Source organism: Bactrocera dorsalis, chromosome 3 (genome assembly GCF_023373825.1).
Source record: "Bactrocera dorsalis isolate Fly_Bdor chromosome 3, ASM2337382v1, whole genome shotgun sequence".
In the NCBI taxonomy this organism is placed as follows: domain Eukaryota; kingdom Metazoa; phylum Arthropoda; class Insecta; order Diptera; family Tephritidae; genus Bactrocera; species Bactrocera dorsalis.
In genome coordinates this window covers 60,240,545-60,260,998 of record NC_064305.1, presented here as the reverse complement: position 1 = coordinate 60,260,998, position 20,454 = coordinate 60,240,545, and the positions used below count along the sequence as shown (strand labels likewise).

The window sequence follows — 20,454 nt, the reverse complement described above, 5'->3', positions numbered from 1 at the left end:
AGTGCTGCAATTAAATATTGTTTGCATTTTATATTGTTGTTGAATAGTTGCTTGATTAAGCTTAAATGGGACGCCACAAAGAGCCGGGAGTTGTAAAATAAAAGGTGATAAAAAGAATCGCTTCGGGCAAAGAAGATCAAAAGCACGAGAAAAAAGCAGAAAGGAATGACAATAAAAATTGAAAAATGTTAACAGCTAAAAATAACGCATTTAACTGTAACTACAATAACAATAAACAGCATTGCATTGGACAAAACCGCATTTATACATACAAACATGCATGTCGCCACAGATATATATATGTACATGAGTATGAGAATAGCTGTGCGCATATGAAGAGCGCTCACACGCATACCGACACTCCCATTTCCATATGCAACCGAAGCAACGGCATTGGACACGCCACGGATACGCTGCGGCAGTTCCTTAACCCGGCAAACTGACGCATAATTCATTATGACGTCTTCGCTCTGACTTTGCTTTCGGTTTGGCTTTTTGGCATATTTTGTTGTTATTGCTTGCCTTAAATTTAACCGAAGCTATAATACCCTTTACAACTGCATTTCTTATAGCTTAAAAAGGTATAAACAAATCTTAATCTTGAGATTGATCGTTCTGTTTGTATGACAGCTATATGCTATAGTAGTCCTATCTCAAAGATTTCTTGGAAGATTATAGCGAGGTCTCAAATAAAAAACTGTGGCAAATTTTGTGAAGATAACTTTTCAAATAAAAAAGTTTTCCATACAAGGGCTTGAGTTGGGTTGGTCACTTTGTATGGCAGCTATATGCTATAGTGCTCCGATCTGAAAAATGTCTTCGACGATTGTAGCAATGTCTTGAATAAAATCCTATGCCAAATTTCTTGACAATACCTTATCAAATGAAAAAGTTTTCCTTACAAGAGCTTGAGTAGGATCGGCCAATTTGTATGGTAGCTATATGCTATAGTTGTCCGATATCGGCGGTTTCGACAGATCGGCAGCTTCTTGATGAGAAAAAGACCTGTGCAAAGTTTCAGGTCGATATCTCAAAAACTGAGGGAGTAGTTTACGTATACTCAGACGGAGATGACAAAATCGGCTCAGCTATACATCTATGGTCATACTTTATAGGCTCTCCCACGTTTATTTTAACGGTATTTCAAACATTGTGGCTTACTCTGTTCAGGGTATAAAATATTTTAATTTGCTTGTGTTGTTGTAAAAATTCTTCCACCGCAATGACAAGAGATTTCATGTGGTCAAAAAGTTTTGCAGCCGAAAAAGACAAGTAACTGCATTTCCATATATTATATACATCTTACTATATACATACATACATACATATATAAAAATGAGTGTAAACTTGTATGAGTCCGTCAGCTAAGTTAATCGCTTATACGGAAGCGTCTCGCCGACACGGTAGCTGTGGCGTCTTCCATGAGTCATCGGCTCCAAGTGTGCAGCATCTCGCCGGCTATGACTGATCATTGGGAAGCTTTATGTTTTTTTCACTATTTCTGCTTTATGTGTCAGCGGTTTGACAAATATGTTTTCCTTTTTTTGTTTCGCTTACATTCTTCCATAACAGTTTGTACTATGTTTTTGTTGGCTTCGTGACTTAATTTTGCGGCTTGCTTGCGGTCAGCACTTCTTCAACATTGAACTTCAGAAATGCCCTTATCACGCGAGCTTGTAAACTTGTTTGACCGCAATAACCGTGATATATTAAATTTTTATTTACATTTTTGTCAGCAAGGCGCACTAGACAGCCGTCCAGTGCTCTAAGATAGACAAATTTTGGACATTTTTTTGAACTCCAAAAAAACTTCAAAGCCATCTATTAATTTTTTTTTGACCACAGTGTAATGTTTGCGGTTATAAATTTAGAGTATCACATATTTGCCATATATCAAGTATCCATCATAACTTCAAAGCTCGTTGATATTTGAAACACTATTTCTCTCACTTTCGCGCTTTTTCCTTCAAAATGTTCCCAGAAAGTGAAAACTTGAAGTTCTGAGAAACTTTGACTTCTGATAAGTTGGTTTGAAATTTTGAAAGTAAAAAAGTTTAGGCTACCACCAATTGTGTTTTAAATCAAAATCTTTGGTGGGATCATTGTTCGTAAATAAAATCGGTGAACTTTTAAGAGTGCTAAAACCTGTTTTGACTGCATTGAAAAAATTGATTTCTACATTGTTATAAGGAAAATGATGCGAAAGGACTTTGAAAAGCTAACTTCATAGAGATCGTAAGTATTAGAATCTGATTCGTGAGATCGTTTCAACTTCAGACAAGTGACAGAATTTGCTTTCAGAGTTTTAAATACAGACTTAGAGTTCTGAATTTTTCAAAACGTACATTGAGATGCTTCCCAAATAAATATCATTACACAAGAATGCTATCGTAAGATTCCTATCCTCTCGAAACTCTCTTGTTAAATCAAAATTTCACAGCGGAAAATTCATTAAAACTTAAATTTTTTCCGTGCTTGTATTGATTATATAATGAATATTTGTACATAGGCTGCTATATGTATTTCTGGACTAGGCAACACTAAGTGCTGCCAGGTGCAATCTGACATTTCCATTGGAAAGTTTGACATTTTTTAGCATAACATCACTCAGAACGTTTTGTCATTTAATCGTGAATTATTTTATTTACAGGGAATTAAAAAATTCATCTCTGCCAAAAAATGGAATTAACTCGTGAACATTTTCGTGCGATCATTTTTCACAACTTTCGACGTGGATTATCACGACAAGAGTGCATCGATGAACTAAAATCTTTGTATGGCTATGAAGCACTATCCTATAGCACTGTGAAAAACTTGTACAACGAATTGAATCGTGGCCAACGCTCGCTCAAAGACGAATTCCGTGAAGGTCGTCCAAAAACAGCCGTTGTGCCAGAAAACATCGATGCCGTACGTGAACTGATAATGCAAGACCGTCAGCCCTCGTATTAACAATGAAATACATGGTATACTCGTCCAATTTTCTCGTATATAAATTTATGGATCCAGCCAATTTTATACAATATCAAAGACAGTAGTGCTAGGATTAAAATATGAAGATATTGTTATTTCTAGTGCAAAAGAGATGGGTAGATATGGGTTGATTCCTCCCGAGCCCAGAGTTCTCAGGCAGACCCGCTGCTCTACAAAAATGTTTTGCAATGTTTTCCAGTAGCAATAGTTACGGTTTCACAGATGAATTAGTGGTGGTTAAATAATGAAATTTTGCAACGGAGGGCATTTATCTTTGACAGTTGTCCATCAGTTTAAGACCTATTCAGCTCATTCAAAACAATTCGACTCATAATAGCATAGAATTAGCAGCGTCTCTATAAATTGGTTAATTTACAAAGAACGTAAAGTTGAAAATAGGCATTAAAAACAATTATTTTTGAAAAGACAATTTTTTGCGACGACTGTTTCGCGTTTTTTAAATTCAACTACCTACGCTCCCTCCAAAATTGCTAGTTTTTCAGTCGACAAGTATTTAAATTATTTTCTCAAGCTTTAATTAGAACTTGCAAATATGCACTTATGTACGTGTTTAAAGCTCTACTATATAGTTGAATTTTTTTCAAATTGAGCACATACATATGTATATAAAATATGTTCATATATTACATAACTAACATACGCGTATGCACATACATACTATACATATGTGCTTATACCGGGCTTAGAGCTAAACTTGATTGCCAACAGCTGTCCGCAGCACATTTTTAAATACATAGTCGTTTATATATATTACTTATTTACATACTTATATTTTGACAAAAAAGCACCCGGAAATTGCAGTAAATTCCCTGGGTAAACTACATTTCAAAAATATTCTGCCATGTTGGGAGGACTGTCCTTAATTATTATGCCAAATATGAGCGCCAGTTTGTTTACAGCCGCTACTTAAGTCGGTACCTCTCAGTAGTCCGTTGCGATTTATTACAATGAAATCTCTGAAAGGTCCTTTGGAATGATTTCGGTGGATCAGATCTGGAACAGATCTCTTTGATCATGCTTGGTCGTGCGAATTCCGATCCCACATTATGGAGAGAATTATAACTGCCGATAAGACAGGGGTTTATGAGTATGACATGCCAGCAAGTCAACAGTCATCGGAATGGAGAGAAAAACCGAGCCGAAACTAAAAAACTAAGGCAATTTCGCTCAAATTCAAGGTGATACTCATTGGTTTGTTCGATATTTGTGGTTTGGTGCATCATGAATTTGTTCCGGAGGGACAGACGGTCAATGAGAATTTTTATTTGGCCATATTGAGGCGTTTTCTTGAGAACATCCGTCGAAAATAGCTGGAATTTTGGTAAAACAATTCATGGACTTTACGCGATGATAATGCAGCATCGCATTGAGCCACGATTGTGACCGAATTTAAAGCCAAAAACGAAAGGAATACCATCGATCTACAAGATTTGGCTCCGTGTGATTTTTTCTCGTTCGCCAAACTGAAATTGCCGCTCCGTGGAACCCGTTTTCAGTCGATCGAAGAGATAAAACAAAGTTCCCAAAAAGTGCTTATGAAAAGTGTTTCGTGGACTGGAAAAATCATTGGCATTGGGGATTACTTTGAAGGCGACAAATTAAATATTGATGAATAGTTTTCGGGTACTTTTTTGTCATAATGTAAATGCTTATTTACATACATATGTCTGTATGCCTATTGTATACGAAAAACTTGCAATAAAAACATGCAAAACGCGAGTATTTTATGAAGTCACGACTCCAATCAAGATATGAAGGTCGTTGCGTCTAGAATTTTATGACCGAACTGCATTTACTAGACACACATACATATGCATATATACATAAACATATATGTATATATATGCGCATAAGTAATTCTACAAGTACTTAAGTATGTATATAAATAATTGCTTTGTAAGCTTTTGGGGCGAACTTTTCTGCAGTTTGTGCCACAGAAGTGCTTGCGAGAGGCGTTTCTGGGCGCTCGTTGATCTGTCATTGTTGAATAAGAGGGAGTTTGTACTAAAAAACTTTAAATTAATTAATTTTCTGTACAACTTTCAATGCTCAAACCCAACACGAACAGCCATGACACAACTAGTATGTCCACCCGTCTGACGTGCCCACCTTCGTTTTCCAACGAGTTCAGTTAATTTGTTGTGTCTCACCGCTTGTTTCATATGCGCAGCAAAAACTTCAAGTATTTAAACAATAACAAAAAAAAATTGAATACAACTTTTATTGTTTGTTTTGTTTTTTTTTTTCAGCACCGTCAGATTCATTCAAAAGAACTTGATAAATATTCATAACTGGCAAATGAAGGTGAAAGACGTCATTGCAGTCATGGATAAATGAATAAGCCCCCTAGATAATACAACACCGCATCATGCACACATGTCAACATAAGTAACGGGTGATTTTTTTGAGGTTAGGATTTTCATGCATTAGTATTTGACAGATCACGTGGGATTTCAGACATGGTGTCAAAGAGAAAGATGCCCAGTATGCTTTGACATTTCATCATGAATAGACTTACTAACGAGCAACGCTTGCAAATCATTGAATTTTATTACCAAAATCAGTGTTCGGTTCGAAATGTGTTTTTATCGACAAATTTTGTCATCTATTATCTCATTCTTTTTGTAATTCTACTTAAAAAATCAACAATTTCCTCCCTTTTTTTTTTTTTTTTTTTTTTTAAAATTTTTTTTTTTTTTTTTTTTTTTTTTAAATTTTTTTTTTTTTTTTTTTTTTTTTTTTTTTTTTTATTTTTTTTTTTTTTTTTTTTTTTTTTTTTTTTTTTTTAATTTTTTTTTTTTTTTTTGGGTTTTTGGTGTTTTTTTTTTTTTTTTTTGGGGTTTTTTTTAATTTTTTTTTTTTTTTGTTTATTTTTTTTTTATATTTTTTTTTTTTTTTTTTTTTTTCTTTCCAACGCTTTCTTCTCATTGAATTTTTTTTTAATCTTTTTCGGTTCTGTGTTTTTTTTTTGTTCACGATTTAGGCTTTTTTTTTTTTTTTTTTTGCTATTTTTTTTTTTTTTTTTTTTTTTTTTTTTTTTTTTTTTTTTTTTCAAATTTTTTTTTATTTTTTTTTATTTTCAATTTTTTTTTCTACGTCTTTTCCTTTTTTTTTTTTTTTTTTTGTTTTTTCGGGGTGAAGAGCACCGAAACCTGTAAGCCGCCGTTCAAAGCACTGCCCATGCATCCCGAAAATGCACTGCTTGGTGTGGTTTGTACGCTGGTGGAATCATTGGGACCGTATTTTTTTCAAAGATGCTGTTGAGAACGCAACGTTACGGTTGAATGGCGATCGCTATCGTTCAACGTTCGATGCTAACAAACTTCTTTGTTGCCAAAAAATGGAAGAACACTGAACTTGGTTGACATGTGGTTTTCAACAATGATGGCGCTACCTGCCACACAGCTCGCGATTCTATGGCCATTTTGAGGGAAAACTTCGGACAACAATTCATTCTCAAGAAATGGACCCGTAAGTTGGCCACCAAGAGATCATGCGATTTAACGCCTTTTAGACTATTTTTGTGTGGGCTACGTCCAGTCTAAAGTCTACAGAAATAAGCCAGCAACTATTCCAGCTTTGGAAGACAACATTTCCGAAGAAATTCGGGCTATTCCGGCCGAAATGCTCGAAAAAGTTGCCCAAAATTGGACTTTCCGAATGGACCACCTAAGACGCAGCCGCGGTCAACATTTAAATGAAATTATCTTCAAAAAGTAAATGTCATGAACCAATCTAACGTTTCAAATAAAGAACCGATGAGATTTTGCAAATTTTATGCGTTTTTTTTTTAAAAAAAGTTATCAAGCTCTTAAAAAATCACCCTTTATATGCAATGCACACACACACACACATACGCCTCTGAAGCGACTGCTTGCATTAGTCATCGTCGACTATTTATCTGAATTCACTTTCGTTGGCACATCTGTTGTTGTTGCTCGGCTGAGAGGGGAGTGTTGACATTGCATGCACTGTCATTCCATGTCGTCTGCGTTTATGGATTTCCCGTTCCCGTTAATTGTGCATTTATACAAGTGTGCCACCTAATAAGGCAATACTGGGTTTGAGGAAATCGGTTTGCAATGCTAATGGGTCTCACTAGTGCGGCTCTACACTCAGCAATTGTAATTATAGTTGCATTGTAATGAAAACACTGCATTATAGAGTGACAAACGAGCACTTGGTAGTAAACACGGGTACGTATGTGTATGTATGTACATATGTATGTGTGAACATTTCCTTTGAGTTCGAAAAACACTACACCGAACTCAATCAAATTATCCGGCGAACCATCAGAGGGTGGGAAAGAATAAAGTAGGCGTAGTGAAAGAGCTAAAAACCAAAAGTCCTCGCAAAGTAGTGCGTAATGAGAGGAATTGTTTTGGGAGTATGGATTTGATACATTTGTTAATAGTATATACATATTAGCCAAAGCTTTCACAAATCTTCGGTAATTGGACTTGCAAAACTTCTTTGAATGCCTAAAAACCATTATTTTCTGAAGAGATTACTATAAAAGCCGTGATATATTATATACATATATACTATGCAGAGATAAATTACTTAAGTGAGTAGAAGCCGTCGTCCGATTTTAAAGTTCTTGTGGATTAGATAGGGAAAAATGTCTTCATTAATGTTTCTTTCTGCGTGTTACAAACTTCGTGTCACACTTAATATATCCTGTTCGAGGTCGAAAAACTACAATAACAAAAAACAAGAAGAAACGAACCCTAAGCGATAATTCATGACAAATGCGACACCTCTATAATATTGTCCTAAATTCTAAAGGTGATCCGAGTAATACTTTCGGAGATACAGCTTTGAGAACTTGTTCGCTCGAGGCTGACTGCGCCATCTTTAAACGCTTTTTTTCTCGAAACTGTTTTTTTGAAGACGGTTGGCAAGATTTTTCGAGGACTACTTAATCGATCTTCTTGAAATTTTACACAGGTTTTTGAGATACAATAAAAATTCCAATAAAATATTTTATTTTTTATATGAGAAAAAATTAAAAAAAAAATGTTGTTTTTTTACCCGAGAGAACCCATGTAACCCCTTAAGTTCAAAATTTGATCTACACGTAAGGGTCTAAACTGCTTCGAAAGCATTTTTCTTCGACTCGTAAGTGTAGGTAGGTAGATTTATAAGTTTTGAACGACTAGTGTATAGAGGAATACTTAACCTAGAATCCTATGGGAAATGGTTTAAGGCGCAAAGTAAATGTTGTTTTTATACCGGCTCTAATTTGTCAGGAAGGGTTTGGTAACTAGGGTTCCATACAACAAAGCGATATTCTAGTATAGCTTTAACCAAAGTTGTAAAAAGTGTTTTAGTAACACACGGATCTTTAGATCAACCTTTAAGAAAACTAAGAATACATTTTCCTTTCAAGACTATGGTATCAATATGGATACTAAAATTAAGCTCATGGTCCATAGTAACTCCCAAATTAACAAAGTGTTTAACTTGCTCTGGTAAACAGTCTTTTATTACATAAGAAATAATAGAAAAGCACATTTTTTACCAAATTGTTTAAGTCGGTATGCAGCAGACACCTTTCATCAATTGAACTATATGGTTAAAAAACCCCTATGTCGTCGGCATATGATAAAATATTTGAGAATTCTATGACAGAAAAGATATCGTTAATTAATAACAAGAACAGAATCGGCCCAAGATAACGTTGTGTTTTATTACAAAGGTAAGATGGGAATTCCATTAAAAAAATTTTGGTTGAAAGCTCAGTAAATTAAGTTTATGTGCGAGTGTCGAGAGATTTACTTTATCGAAAGCTTTGCTAAAGTCAGTGTATATATCATCGGTATGCTGGTGTTCCCTGTGTTATAGAATTCCAATTTGAATAATTCGAAGATTGTACCGTTGCCTTAGACAATAATCCATGCCAAATTTGAAGAGATCTCGTCAAATAAATACATAAGTTTTCTAGAACTCGTATTTAACCGTTCAGTTTAAGTGCCAGCTATATACTATAGTGGTCCGATATCGGCAGTTTGGTGTTTACATAGCTTTCCAGGCCAAGGTTGAAGGCATTAAGGTAGCAGTAGATTTACTGACCATCCACTCTGTTGTCTGAGTGGATGCGATACTAACCTTGAACTCATTAACCTTGCTATCAGTAACACTGAGGGTCTTTGTGATGAGACTGGTATGGGTGCCAGGCCATAGCGGAATCGCAGGAAATTGTAAAGCTGATGAACTAGCAAGAAAAGGCACCCTAGAACCGCAATAAATAGAATGTGAGTGGGTTGGTTCTCCCGTATCCTCTTGTGTTCTACTACTAGATAGTTGGGCTTCGTGGAAACATGAGACCTGGTGATCGCTTTGCACTCAGTAAGGATAGCCTCTCTATAGTTGTGGGGATTTTAAGAGTTCATTGCCCTATGGGCATCGACGCAGTAAAGCTGGAAATTCTACCAGACGCCATTTGCAGAAGCTGTATGGAAGAAGATGTGGTGGAAAGAACTTAAGACTTCCTTCTTGACTGTCCCGCGTTTGAAGGTCAAGTTTTAAACACTTGGGAGCGCATACCTTCAGACATGCCACCGTAATGGCGGGATTGAAAATTAATCGCCTGTCCAAATTTGTATTGGCTACTAAGCATTTTGCTAATTTATAAGTTCGAACATAGGAGTTCTTGTTTTCTACTGCTTCAAAAAGGATTACGACGATGGCCATGCGTTGTTTGATAACCATCTAATCTAACCTAACCTTCATACTCCCGAAAAAAATTGTCAAAATTTTGTCTTTTCATGAATTGTCTAAACATTTACATTTCACCAAAGAAATATAGTATACTAACGAGCTATTTACACATTCATGTTATACTTACTCAAAAAGTGTCTACAACGTTCAATAGAAGCCTAATAACAGTAAAAACATTGTAAAGATTCAAAAGTAATAAAAAATTTGCCATAAAAACTTTTCCTTTTGGCTCCAGCTATGGTTATTTCAACAGAATCTATGATTTTTGAATATAAACCGGAGTATTATTTTAGTTCTAAATCTTTTGTCTGTGATAATTGTATTCACAAATTTCATGAGATTGAAACTAGGAGCTTTTATATACATATGTACATACTATATGATCGATTTCTCTTATTTCCCTTAAGTTAAAAAATATTTAACTATGTATGTATGTATATAATATGTATGTAGGTATTTATTACCACAATACCCACAGTTTCAGATTGAGAAACACAGGTGACAACAAGAGACTATCCAACTATCCAACTATACACGTACATATGTATGTATTTAGTATTTTTAATTGACTATTTAGTTATGTCGCTGATTCTCACTTTTCCGATACTTATAGACCAGAGTAGTTTCTAATAATATGCCACAAACAGATAGAGGTATACATACATATATACAATATTGTATGCATGTATGTATGTATTTCAAAAAATAAAACATGCAATTTTTTACTTGGAAAATCTAAAAATACATTCAGCGCCTCTGGCGCAACGTCACAAATGAGATTTCAATGTCAACGGCCTTTAAAATACATTATACAGGGTGTACCAACAAAAATGAATTGATTGATTTTTTTTTTTAATGTCTTTTAAATATATCTGACGAATAATTTTTATGAAGTCAATCCTCATTTTAAAATTAAATTCAGAATTTTCTACAAATTTTACTTAAAAATAATACAGCAAGGAAAAGTTTTTAAATGTACATAAATATGAATATCAGCTGATATTTACATGAATTTATTGATTCTACAATATAGAAATATATGTAACTAGGTATATAAAGAATTCAAATAGAGTTAGACTAGATTAAGGTTAAGTTGAATCTATCAGCGATCTCGCTTGGACAGCTTAGACCACCGGTCCGTTCTGTTACCTAAATCTCCTATGTAATAGAACAGATGTAAAACGCTTAAAAATCGACAAAGCGCTTTGAGTCTATCACAAATTTGTTGAGGCGGACATATCTTCTGGTTCGCCGAAAAGAAGACTACTATAATGTTTCAACTTCAGTCTAACAATGTCTGGACAATAGAGGAGAAATTTTAATAGATTTAACAAATAAAATTTCTTACTAGTATTTATTTTTTGTCCTAAAGAATCACCCTTTATAATGATGGGAATTAAAATAAATTGACAGATAAGCATAGGCCATCACATGTGACTACGGGCCTATACAAATACACACATAAGTATGCACACTCACACTGTCAGCTAGCACAGCACAGAAAGTGATAAAACCCGATGCTATCGATAAACATAAAGAAAGCAGTTAACTATGTCGATAAGCTATTAGGCTACGCGAGTTGCAGAATGTTAATCGACTTGGCCAGACAACTAGAATTATACATATACACATACCTAGATATATGTATATACATATGATATAAATACAAAGTATCACGTGTGTGTTTATTTGAAGCTTACACCCGAGCGTTCTAGTTGCTTTCTGAGTTCTGTCTGTTTGTATGCAAATAAGTGTGTTCAGCTGTCAGTACCTTAAAAATAACAAATTGTGGCAAGCATTTGAAGCGACAGCACTACACAATAAGCACAAACAAATATATAAAAAAAACAACAAAAACATACAAACAAATTGTTTATTTCGTAAAGAGTGGGTTGAGGTGGGTATTGAGTAAGAAGAAGAGGAGGAATACAAGTATAAGTACGTATTGTGAGCATCTAGATCTGCATACATATACATTTAAAAATATGTCCAAATACATGTCAGAGAGCTACAACTTTTAAATTCTAGTTAAACGATAACTTAGTTATTCATATCTAGAATCTAAAAAATAATCAAGAAAGCTACTTTTGCTTAATTTTGCCAAAATTTTAACGCATCCCTTAAATATGTCAAAGCCCTGGCATATTTTCGTACACCAAAATCATCACAAAGCACTTTCCTCACACTTTAATATTTTGGAGTTATGCTGTTTTAACTTGTTGACACAAATAAATCAGCGTGGGAGCAGAAAACGCCGATAAGCTCGTCCACAACACCGATTAGTGTATATTTGTATGCATTTTTTTGAGACTTGATGGATGTAAGCAAATGTGTGAAAAGCATTAAAAGTATTTTATTGAATCCCTGAGTAGGTTTACTTTCTCATGTGTTTTTAAAAAGTAATAAAAAATATTGCAGTTCTCATAATCACGAGTTAGAGTTATCGAATTTCTATGTTTATTATAGAAAATAAATATTGCGCAGACCGATTGCGATGCAAGCCGAGACCGAGTATATGCATATGTACATACTTACATACATATCCATATGTAGTAGTATGTCTCAGAAACTCTCAAGTACTTTGAACGACTGATCGTATTTCTGCACATATTCTATAAACGTACTTAGAGTATATCCATAAAAAGTTATAGCACAGTGAAAATTAAACAATGATAAATTCCCTTTCGAAATATAAACTAATTAATTATTATTAAATATTATTTGGTGCCCAGAAACCTTAAAAGATCTCATCATCATCATCTTCGGACCTAAGTCATGAACAACTTTGAGGAAACAAGAAACCCTTTTATAAAGATTTGATTGAAGACCACGTAAAAAATTGACATTATTTCCATTAAATATTTAATTGGAAACACATCGCGCTGAAGGTGACTACTCAAGATCATTCAGAAATTATCCATACGATGTAAACCCTAAAATATCGGGATATAAGAATGGATAAAAAACTGATGGACTTAAATTCTAGAGGCATGCTGAAAGTCTGCAATTAAAAACATGTCGCTAGCAAGACTTATGGCAGACACTAGAGGTCCGCTTGCAAGTAGAAGAAAACTACCAGAAGGAGATAAGGTCTACTCGCAAAGAAGTGAGGACAACTAATGGCGAGAAAGCAAACACTTGAAACCTGGCAAGATCGGCACGGCACCATGGTGAGCAAAGGAAGATGAACCGCCAAACTAATCAAAGGTATACATATGTGGCACAATAGGAAGCACGCAGAGGTGAGCTACTTACATATTACTTAACACAAATGCTATCCGGTCACAGGTAATTCCAAAAATACCCTTACAACATGAGAACAACAGAAATTTCTACATTGTATTTACGTAGATGAACTACTAGGCGATGTAAACCATACCTTTTTTAAGTTCCGCCTATGGAAAGACCGAGAACATTAATGCTTATATTAACTAAGAAAGGGATAAGGACGCAGACTCTCCGGCTCTGGAGAATTCGGGTCAATAGAAGGTGAACCAAATAGCTTGATGCTGGCTACAAACTTTATCCATTTTGAAAACCTTGCCTTGAAGTCCATGATAAAATGGGAGTGTTTTAGTGCGTATTACACCCACGGATAATGCCGGTCCTCTATGGTGCTGGGGAATTTAAAAGCTCTTTTTTAAAGTAAAAAATGAATATTAATAAATAAATAACGAAATACTTCAGAACAAAACAGCTTAAGCAAGACTCTATACTAGGGCTAATTCGGCGCTTAAGATACTATTTGTTTCTATAACGAGTGTCAGCAACTTTCATAGAAAATGAGGAATAGTTGTAGCTTTGAAAATACTTAAGCCAAGTCTAGCAACCACTAGTGAGATATCATATCTTGTCATCTTAGAGATATGGTTACCATTTCAAAAATCAAAATAAGTCTATGATTGGGAAGCCTTAGATAACTCTGACTGTATGATGTATGAAATTTCTGGTGAATGATGTTTCGGCAACAAGACTCAAAACGGCGTTGATCCTTTAAAAATGGATACGAACTTTAGAAATATTTATATTTATATTGGCCGGTCAGTATATCAGTTATATGTCTTGGTGGTCCGATAGCGACGGTTCCGACGAATGAGCTGCTGCTTGGAGAGAAAAGAAAGGCGAATTCGATTCGGGTGAAGGTACAAACAAAAAACGATCCTGAAAATAAATTGCACAAGTACAAGCACTTGATAATTGAATATTAGCAATTGTTCAGAAGAATGTGGATGCTTCAAAGGAGTTCAACTGATTTTTATCTCATTAATTTTATCATCTTCTCACTTCAAATTCACGCTTACACTTTCCAAATTATTTCTGATGACTTGTTAGTGTATGAGATGACTCTCTTAGAACGCAACCAGACCAATCGGACAGTTTCGTGGATTCATTAGATCATAGAGAGAACCATTTAACAAGTACACCCCTGTTATTTACCCCTTTTCAACTTAAACTTCTACTAATTCTGATTCTTCACAGTCGTCTGGAACGCGGCATGCTAAATTGCGGTTTATTTACTTGGTCGCTATTTTATTTTTTTATGTTTATATGCTCGTAAATAAATAACAATAACAATAACAATTTTGCACCATTTATTGCCAACTATCCAGCAGACTCGCAAGCGACTCCCGCTCGCTCACGGAGACACTAATTGAAGAAAGAATTCATGCACGAAATTAAATGAGAATAAATTTCTTCACAAGTTCGCCTTAAGTCTGACGTAAGTTTTCGTGATTTCTTCAAGTTATTGAAGTTGTTATGATCGCATACAAGTAAATATGTTTGAATGTACGTATGGATATATATGTATGTACACACGAGTATAAATATGTTATAGCACAGTTTATAGCTATGAGGAAATGTGTGGTGATCCACTGCTAATACCCGGTATTCTTACTTAATTATTATTATTTGCTTTTTGTTATTGCAATTTGTTCTAATAAGCGGTTATTTGTTTTGTATTTATTGTTTATTTTTTTGGAGGTGTTGCCCATAAGGGTGGAGTAATTGAAAGCTTAATAAATTAACCAAATTTATATGCTAAGCTGGCAATTATTGCGGTTCTTGCGCTGGCTTAGAAAAAAATCAACGAAATCGAAACGGAAATCGAATTAAAGCTTTATGAAGACCATATAAACAAATTAGCTTGGGTTATCGGTGGATCATTAATTGAAGAAATCATCACGGATTAAAATTTGGTTATGATATCGCAGAAACCAGAGCCATTTTTTTAATAGAAAATTTTACTTTTAACTGTCTTTCGTAAGAAATATTTCGAAGAGAAAAACTTCCACACTGTATTCTGAAAATATACTGCTTTAGACGCTTGAGAATATTTATAAGTTCCTAAGGAAAAATTTGTTTCATGTCTTTTCACCCAGTTGGTTTTCTTTCGACTTAATTTGAACATAAAGAATTTATGTGGTCGTTGCCAGAAGATACCAAGCTTTACTGTGAACTATTCCTGTGCCCTTCAGACTTAAGCACTCCTTCAATCTAAACGCATTTTCGTATTTCCCGAAAAATTCGGAAACTATTATGAATTCAATTAGTTAATAGACTTTATTTTCGATATGTATTTGTTTCTGCGATAAAAAAGTAAGAGGTTTTCTTGTAAGAGGTATAAAATATTCACAAGTACTGGTATAATCGACAGAAGAATGGCAGTACTAGCACTGAGATCGTGCGCTTAAAACAAGTCAAGGAGTGTTTGTCCTCAGACAAGCTATAAAACACCTCAGCAAACTAACTTTCGGCGAACCAGGAGCCATAGCCGTAACTAACATTAGCCGTCTCAGCAAATTTGTGATAGACTCAAAGTGCTTTGTCAATTTTTAAGGGTGTTATGATATATGATATAGGACCGACGTTGTAAGCTGCCCAAGTAAGATCCCAAACTGACTGCTATAACCAATTTATATTTGATATAACAGTCAAGAATAGTTTGTGTAGAGCAGTCTTTGGATATTTTAATGCATTTTTAATGAGATTTGGTAGGGATGTTACTATACATTACTAATACATGAATATTATAAACGATCTCTTTAGTCTTTATAGTGAAGATGGGATAGCTTTATTGGACTGCGTAGTTATTTGAAAAGTAGAGTCCTCTCTCGGGAAACAAAGACCAATATCTAAAAGTTCATCATCATTCTCGACTTGCTATAAGGTCAAGAGGCATGAACATTGACATCATCTGATGAGTTAGTCGGTCGGAGTGTTCGAGAGAAAGGTTTTGCAGAAGGTTTATGGTCCTTTGTACTTTGGCAATTGCGTGTACCACAGTCGATGGAACGACGAGCTGTACGAGATAAACGGCGTCATTGGCAAAGTTCAGCGAACCAAGATACAGCGGCATCGCTGGCTAAATAATGTTGTCGGAATGGAAACAGAGGAAGATCAGGTGGAGAAGGACCTGGCTGTACTTTCGAAACATTCTCAATTAGGTTTTGTAGGGATCCTACTGATATATAAGTATTATAAACGATTGTATAAACGATCTCTTTAGTCTTTATAGTGAGGATGGAATAGATCTTCAGGAGTTTAAAAATATCTAAAACTCCACTCTTTTCAACCATCAGTCTCTTCTAAATTGTTTTAATTCAAAATAAGATATAAATTTGGCCTCCCGTCCAAGCTTCAGCATGTTGAACAAAGATACTCATACTTGTTTGCTGTGCACTATGTTATCCAATAAATGTAACGATCTACTAATAAGGCCTTTTTATGACAGAATTATATTGGTAAGTAGTATATTTCGAGATTCCGAGATTTGAAATGAAAGTAGAATTTTAATATTGGTCAGAAATTGGAATCGTACACAGGTCTTGGGGAGTTATTCATATCATAATAGTCACTGAACCACTCTGCTGCTATCAGAGCACAATACAGATCTGGAGGTTTTCAGTTAATTAAGACCAGATACGAATCCAAAATTGGGTATGCTAACTATAAAACTCTAGCATAACTTAGATTGACCTTGGAAGAAACGAAAGTTATAAAACCACATTTTTAGTACCATAGAGTTATATAATTTCTACTACGTTCAATAGTATCGGGTGGGCCATCTAACGTTTTAAATTTGAATTATCTATATTTTGACATTGGAAACGTCAAATACCATTCGGAAAGTGACAGATATTCAGTAAAAAGTCTAAAATTTACGAAATGGGTCGCTATTCACTATTCTACAGTTCGCAGATTGGGCAGAAGATCGTTTGACCGAGGATGGTCAATTTTACCGAAAAATCATCTTTTCGGACGAGGCTCATTTCCACCTCGATGGTTACGTTAACAAGCAGAATTGTCGCATTTGGGGCACAGAAAACCCGCACGTAATCGTCGAGAAGCCAATGCACCCAGCACGAATCACTGTATGGTGCGGATTTTGGTCTGGTGGAATCATCGGCCCATTTTTCTTCGAAAATGAAGAAGGAACCGCCGTAACCATCAATGGTGAGCGATATCGCGCAATGTTAACCGAATTTTTCTTCAAGCAAATTGAAGAGGAAGACTTGGACAACATTTGGTTCCAGCAGGACGGCGCTACGGCCATACAGCAAACGCTACACTCAACTCATACGCCCTATCTTCGAAATTTAAGGTTTTTTATGGCCCATCCTATACCACGTGATATTCTTCTTCGATCTGTCACTGCTTTGCTCAATATCTATGTACATATGTATGTACACTGATGACGGAGAGCATAACAATAAAGTTAAACACTTGAGTAATGTACAAGCGGAGCAAAATATTGTATTGACCTACATTGTATTATGCCAGTTTATACCTGTTTTTTTGTCCGATTCGTCACTTTACTTCATAGTTATATGTTAATGAGTACTTGAAAGTTTTAAAATATTTCTTTGCCAACTACCCAAATGAGTTAACAAATTTAATACACAGCTCCAAAAAAAAATTTAATTTGGTCGAAATTTATTGCTTTGAAGTGAAAGATATTTCTTAATATTTTGATTTTTTGCTTTCACATCCCACGAACTTTCTTCTTTTCAAGAAAATCTTATTTTTTACTTTGTTTTGGGGCAGTCATTAATATCATAAAAATTCCACCCATTAATTTGCTTTACGAGTTCAAAGTGGAAAATCATGGGAATCAATTAATTTTTGCAATCAAATTTTTAAACCGCAAAAAACGAAAATACATAACTGTATCTGTACAGTTAGCATATGAATACGATTGTGGGAAGGCATTTACTCAAGTATATATGTACATATAAACATATATACGAATGTATGTATGTATATACGAATGTATGCCAGTATGTCAGTATGTATGCTTATAAGTGCTATGCACATATCTATTGCGGCGAAACTCACCTCGTCGGTCGCATCACCAGCGTGTAACCGAAGTAGGAACTGCGTGTTTGTGGCTGGAAGAATTTCAAGTGTTGCGGCGCTGGAACTGCAATATTCGGTTGCTTTGCGAAGTTGAAGCCATCGGCGGGCCAAAACAAGGCGAATATGCTGCAGAGCAGAGCGATGTAGGTGAACGGCTGCTGGCTAGGCACTCTGCGGTGCTTGTTGCTTTTGTTGTGCTGCTGTTGCGTTGACATTTTGACACGTTTCGATTGATTTTGCATTTTGCATAAATTTAATTTTATTCACTGCTTTTTCTATTCACTTTTTTGTGTGTGTGTTTGTTGTTGGACCTAGTACATATGTAGATCACTAATTTATCACAATTGCGAAATTTGCTCGATTGAATTTGGCGTTGGTGTTTCTGGTAATGTTTGTCTTGCTGTATTGTGTGTCTAGGTGCAATTGGTGTTGCTGAGGTAAATTTGTTAAAGTAAAAGTAATATTTTGTTGGCGAAAGCTATATATTGTGGAAAAAATTGTGTCTTTGGTTGCTATTTTTTAATAAAATATTAAATAATTATTTTTTTTATTAAAAAATATTAATAATTATAATAATCTGTGAAATATTTTTTTCCCAACTTTCTGACTCGATTTTTTTGTAATAATATTTGCTTCGAGCATATTACTTGAATTTGTGTGTTAACAATGAATTTTTTGAAATTTGTATTTTTTTTTTAATTATTAAACATGTAGTCACTATTAGAGACATTTCCAAAATTATAAAAAATGTTTATATGTATATTAATTAGGTTATTACTTTTTTTCAATTAAGAAATGTGCTTCACTAATAAATTTGAAGGATTTGTCATCCATTGAACTATTAGTATACATAAAATTATTATTGTGCTTTTTATCATTATTATTACTGTTATTAATATCATTCAGTAGCTTAAAATTAAATGAAATTTTTTAAATATAGAAAAAACGCTATTTAATTTCATACTTTTGTTGGTTTTTCTCTTAAAAAATTATAAAAACATAGACATCTACTGGAAAACCAAAAAAGCATATTCCCTTCCTAAGGATATTAGGAATAATAGTTTTTCCCCCGAAAATGGCTTTCAAAACACTGACAGTAAATACTACGATGAGCAAAAAATAGTAAAACTCTGTTCTTAACTTTTTTTTTCAAAATCTATGTCGTCCTCTACAGAGTAATTCCCTTGGCCCCAATACACTTGTGCCAACATGTTTTACAATCCTCGAAACAGTTATTAAAGTCTATGTTCGGAATAGCCTTGAATGTGTATTGATTCAGGTTTAATGGCTTTAATTGATTCAAAGCGGTTCTCCCGGGGAGTCCATTTGAGTTTGCTCATTAGCCAGAAGTCACACGGAGTTAAATCAAGCGTCGGGAGTTCCGCCACAATATTGGTTGAAAATTTGGCGAAAAACTCACGAAAAATCAATTCATTATGCGACGATGCATTACCGTATCCGGTTTTCCTTTGTTGACAGCTTGGCCAATCGGAAGGAGTTTGAAGTGCACCACATCTCGATTATCGAGGATTCACAGTTTTTTCTAATAACCTTGATTTTGGACCTGCTTTGACATAGTTTTTTCATCTTCGGCTCGCCTTTGCCATAATATTCGACCGATTGATCAGCTGTTTCCGGGTCATAAGCATAGATCGAAGACTCTTCGCTAGAAATAATGCGAATGACATGCCTTACTGGTAGTCGGAAAGCATTGTTTCACAGAAGTTAACGCGACGCTCTTTTTCGAAAAAATTTAGTGACTTTGGAACCAATCGTGCTCTCATTTTTCTTAGGCCCAAATTATCTTTCAAAATGGTTTTCACTGATCTTTTCGATATTCCAACGATGCCAGTAAAATCTCTGACTGTTAATCGTCGATTCTTTATTTTTTTGACGTATTGATCATCAGTTGACCGTTCTGGACGTGGTTCGTCGTCAACGCGTCGACCTGCTTTGAATAACTTGTACCAATCAAAACGCTTGCTCGCGAAAAACAGTTCGACCGAAGTTGGTTTCCAACATTCTGAACGTTTCGTCTCCAGAAATTTGATTCCGTACACAAACTTTAAAGGGACTTCTTTGTTGAATAATTTTCAACTCATTGAAAAAATCGGCGAATGCACTTTATGGACTTTAGAAAGGCAAGTGTAGATATACTAAACACGTATGATTATTTCGATGTGAGATTTGGCACAATGACATCCGACAGTCATACCAACCTAGAAAAAAAAGTATTTCGACGAATGGGTTTTTGCACGAATTTCAATTAAAAAGTCTTACTATTTTTTGCCCATAGTGGTATTTATGTAGAAAAATGGTTCGAGCAAAACATTGTCCAGAGGAAAAAAGGTTGTGCGTTCAAAATTTAGAAGAAAAGGG

General features: G+C 34.8%; 1 protein-coding gene and 1 long non-coding RNA gene across 2 annotated transcripts in view; one reads left to right on the top strand and one right to left on the bottom strand.

The window, feature by feature from the left end:
- Positions 1-18,458, bottom strand: part of LOC105221943 (integrin alpha-PS3) — a 40,443-nt gene extending 21,985 nt beyond the window's left edge. Inside the window, exon 1 of the mRNA XM_011199089.4 lies at positions 18,055-18,458. Coding sequence (XP_011197391.2) covers positions 18,055-18,317 — 263 coding nt within the window. The 5' untranslated portion in view covers positions 18,318-18,458. The remainder of the gene's footprint in view (positions 1-18,054) is intronic.
- The window catches only part of LOC125777302 (uncharacterized), a 154,523-nt gene that overhangs the window by 66,907 nt on the left and 67,162 nt on the right, over positions 1-20,454 (top strand). The window lies entirely within an intron of this gene.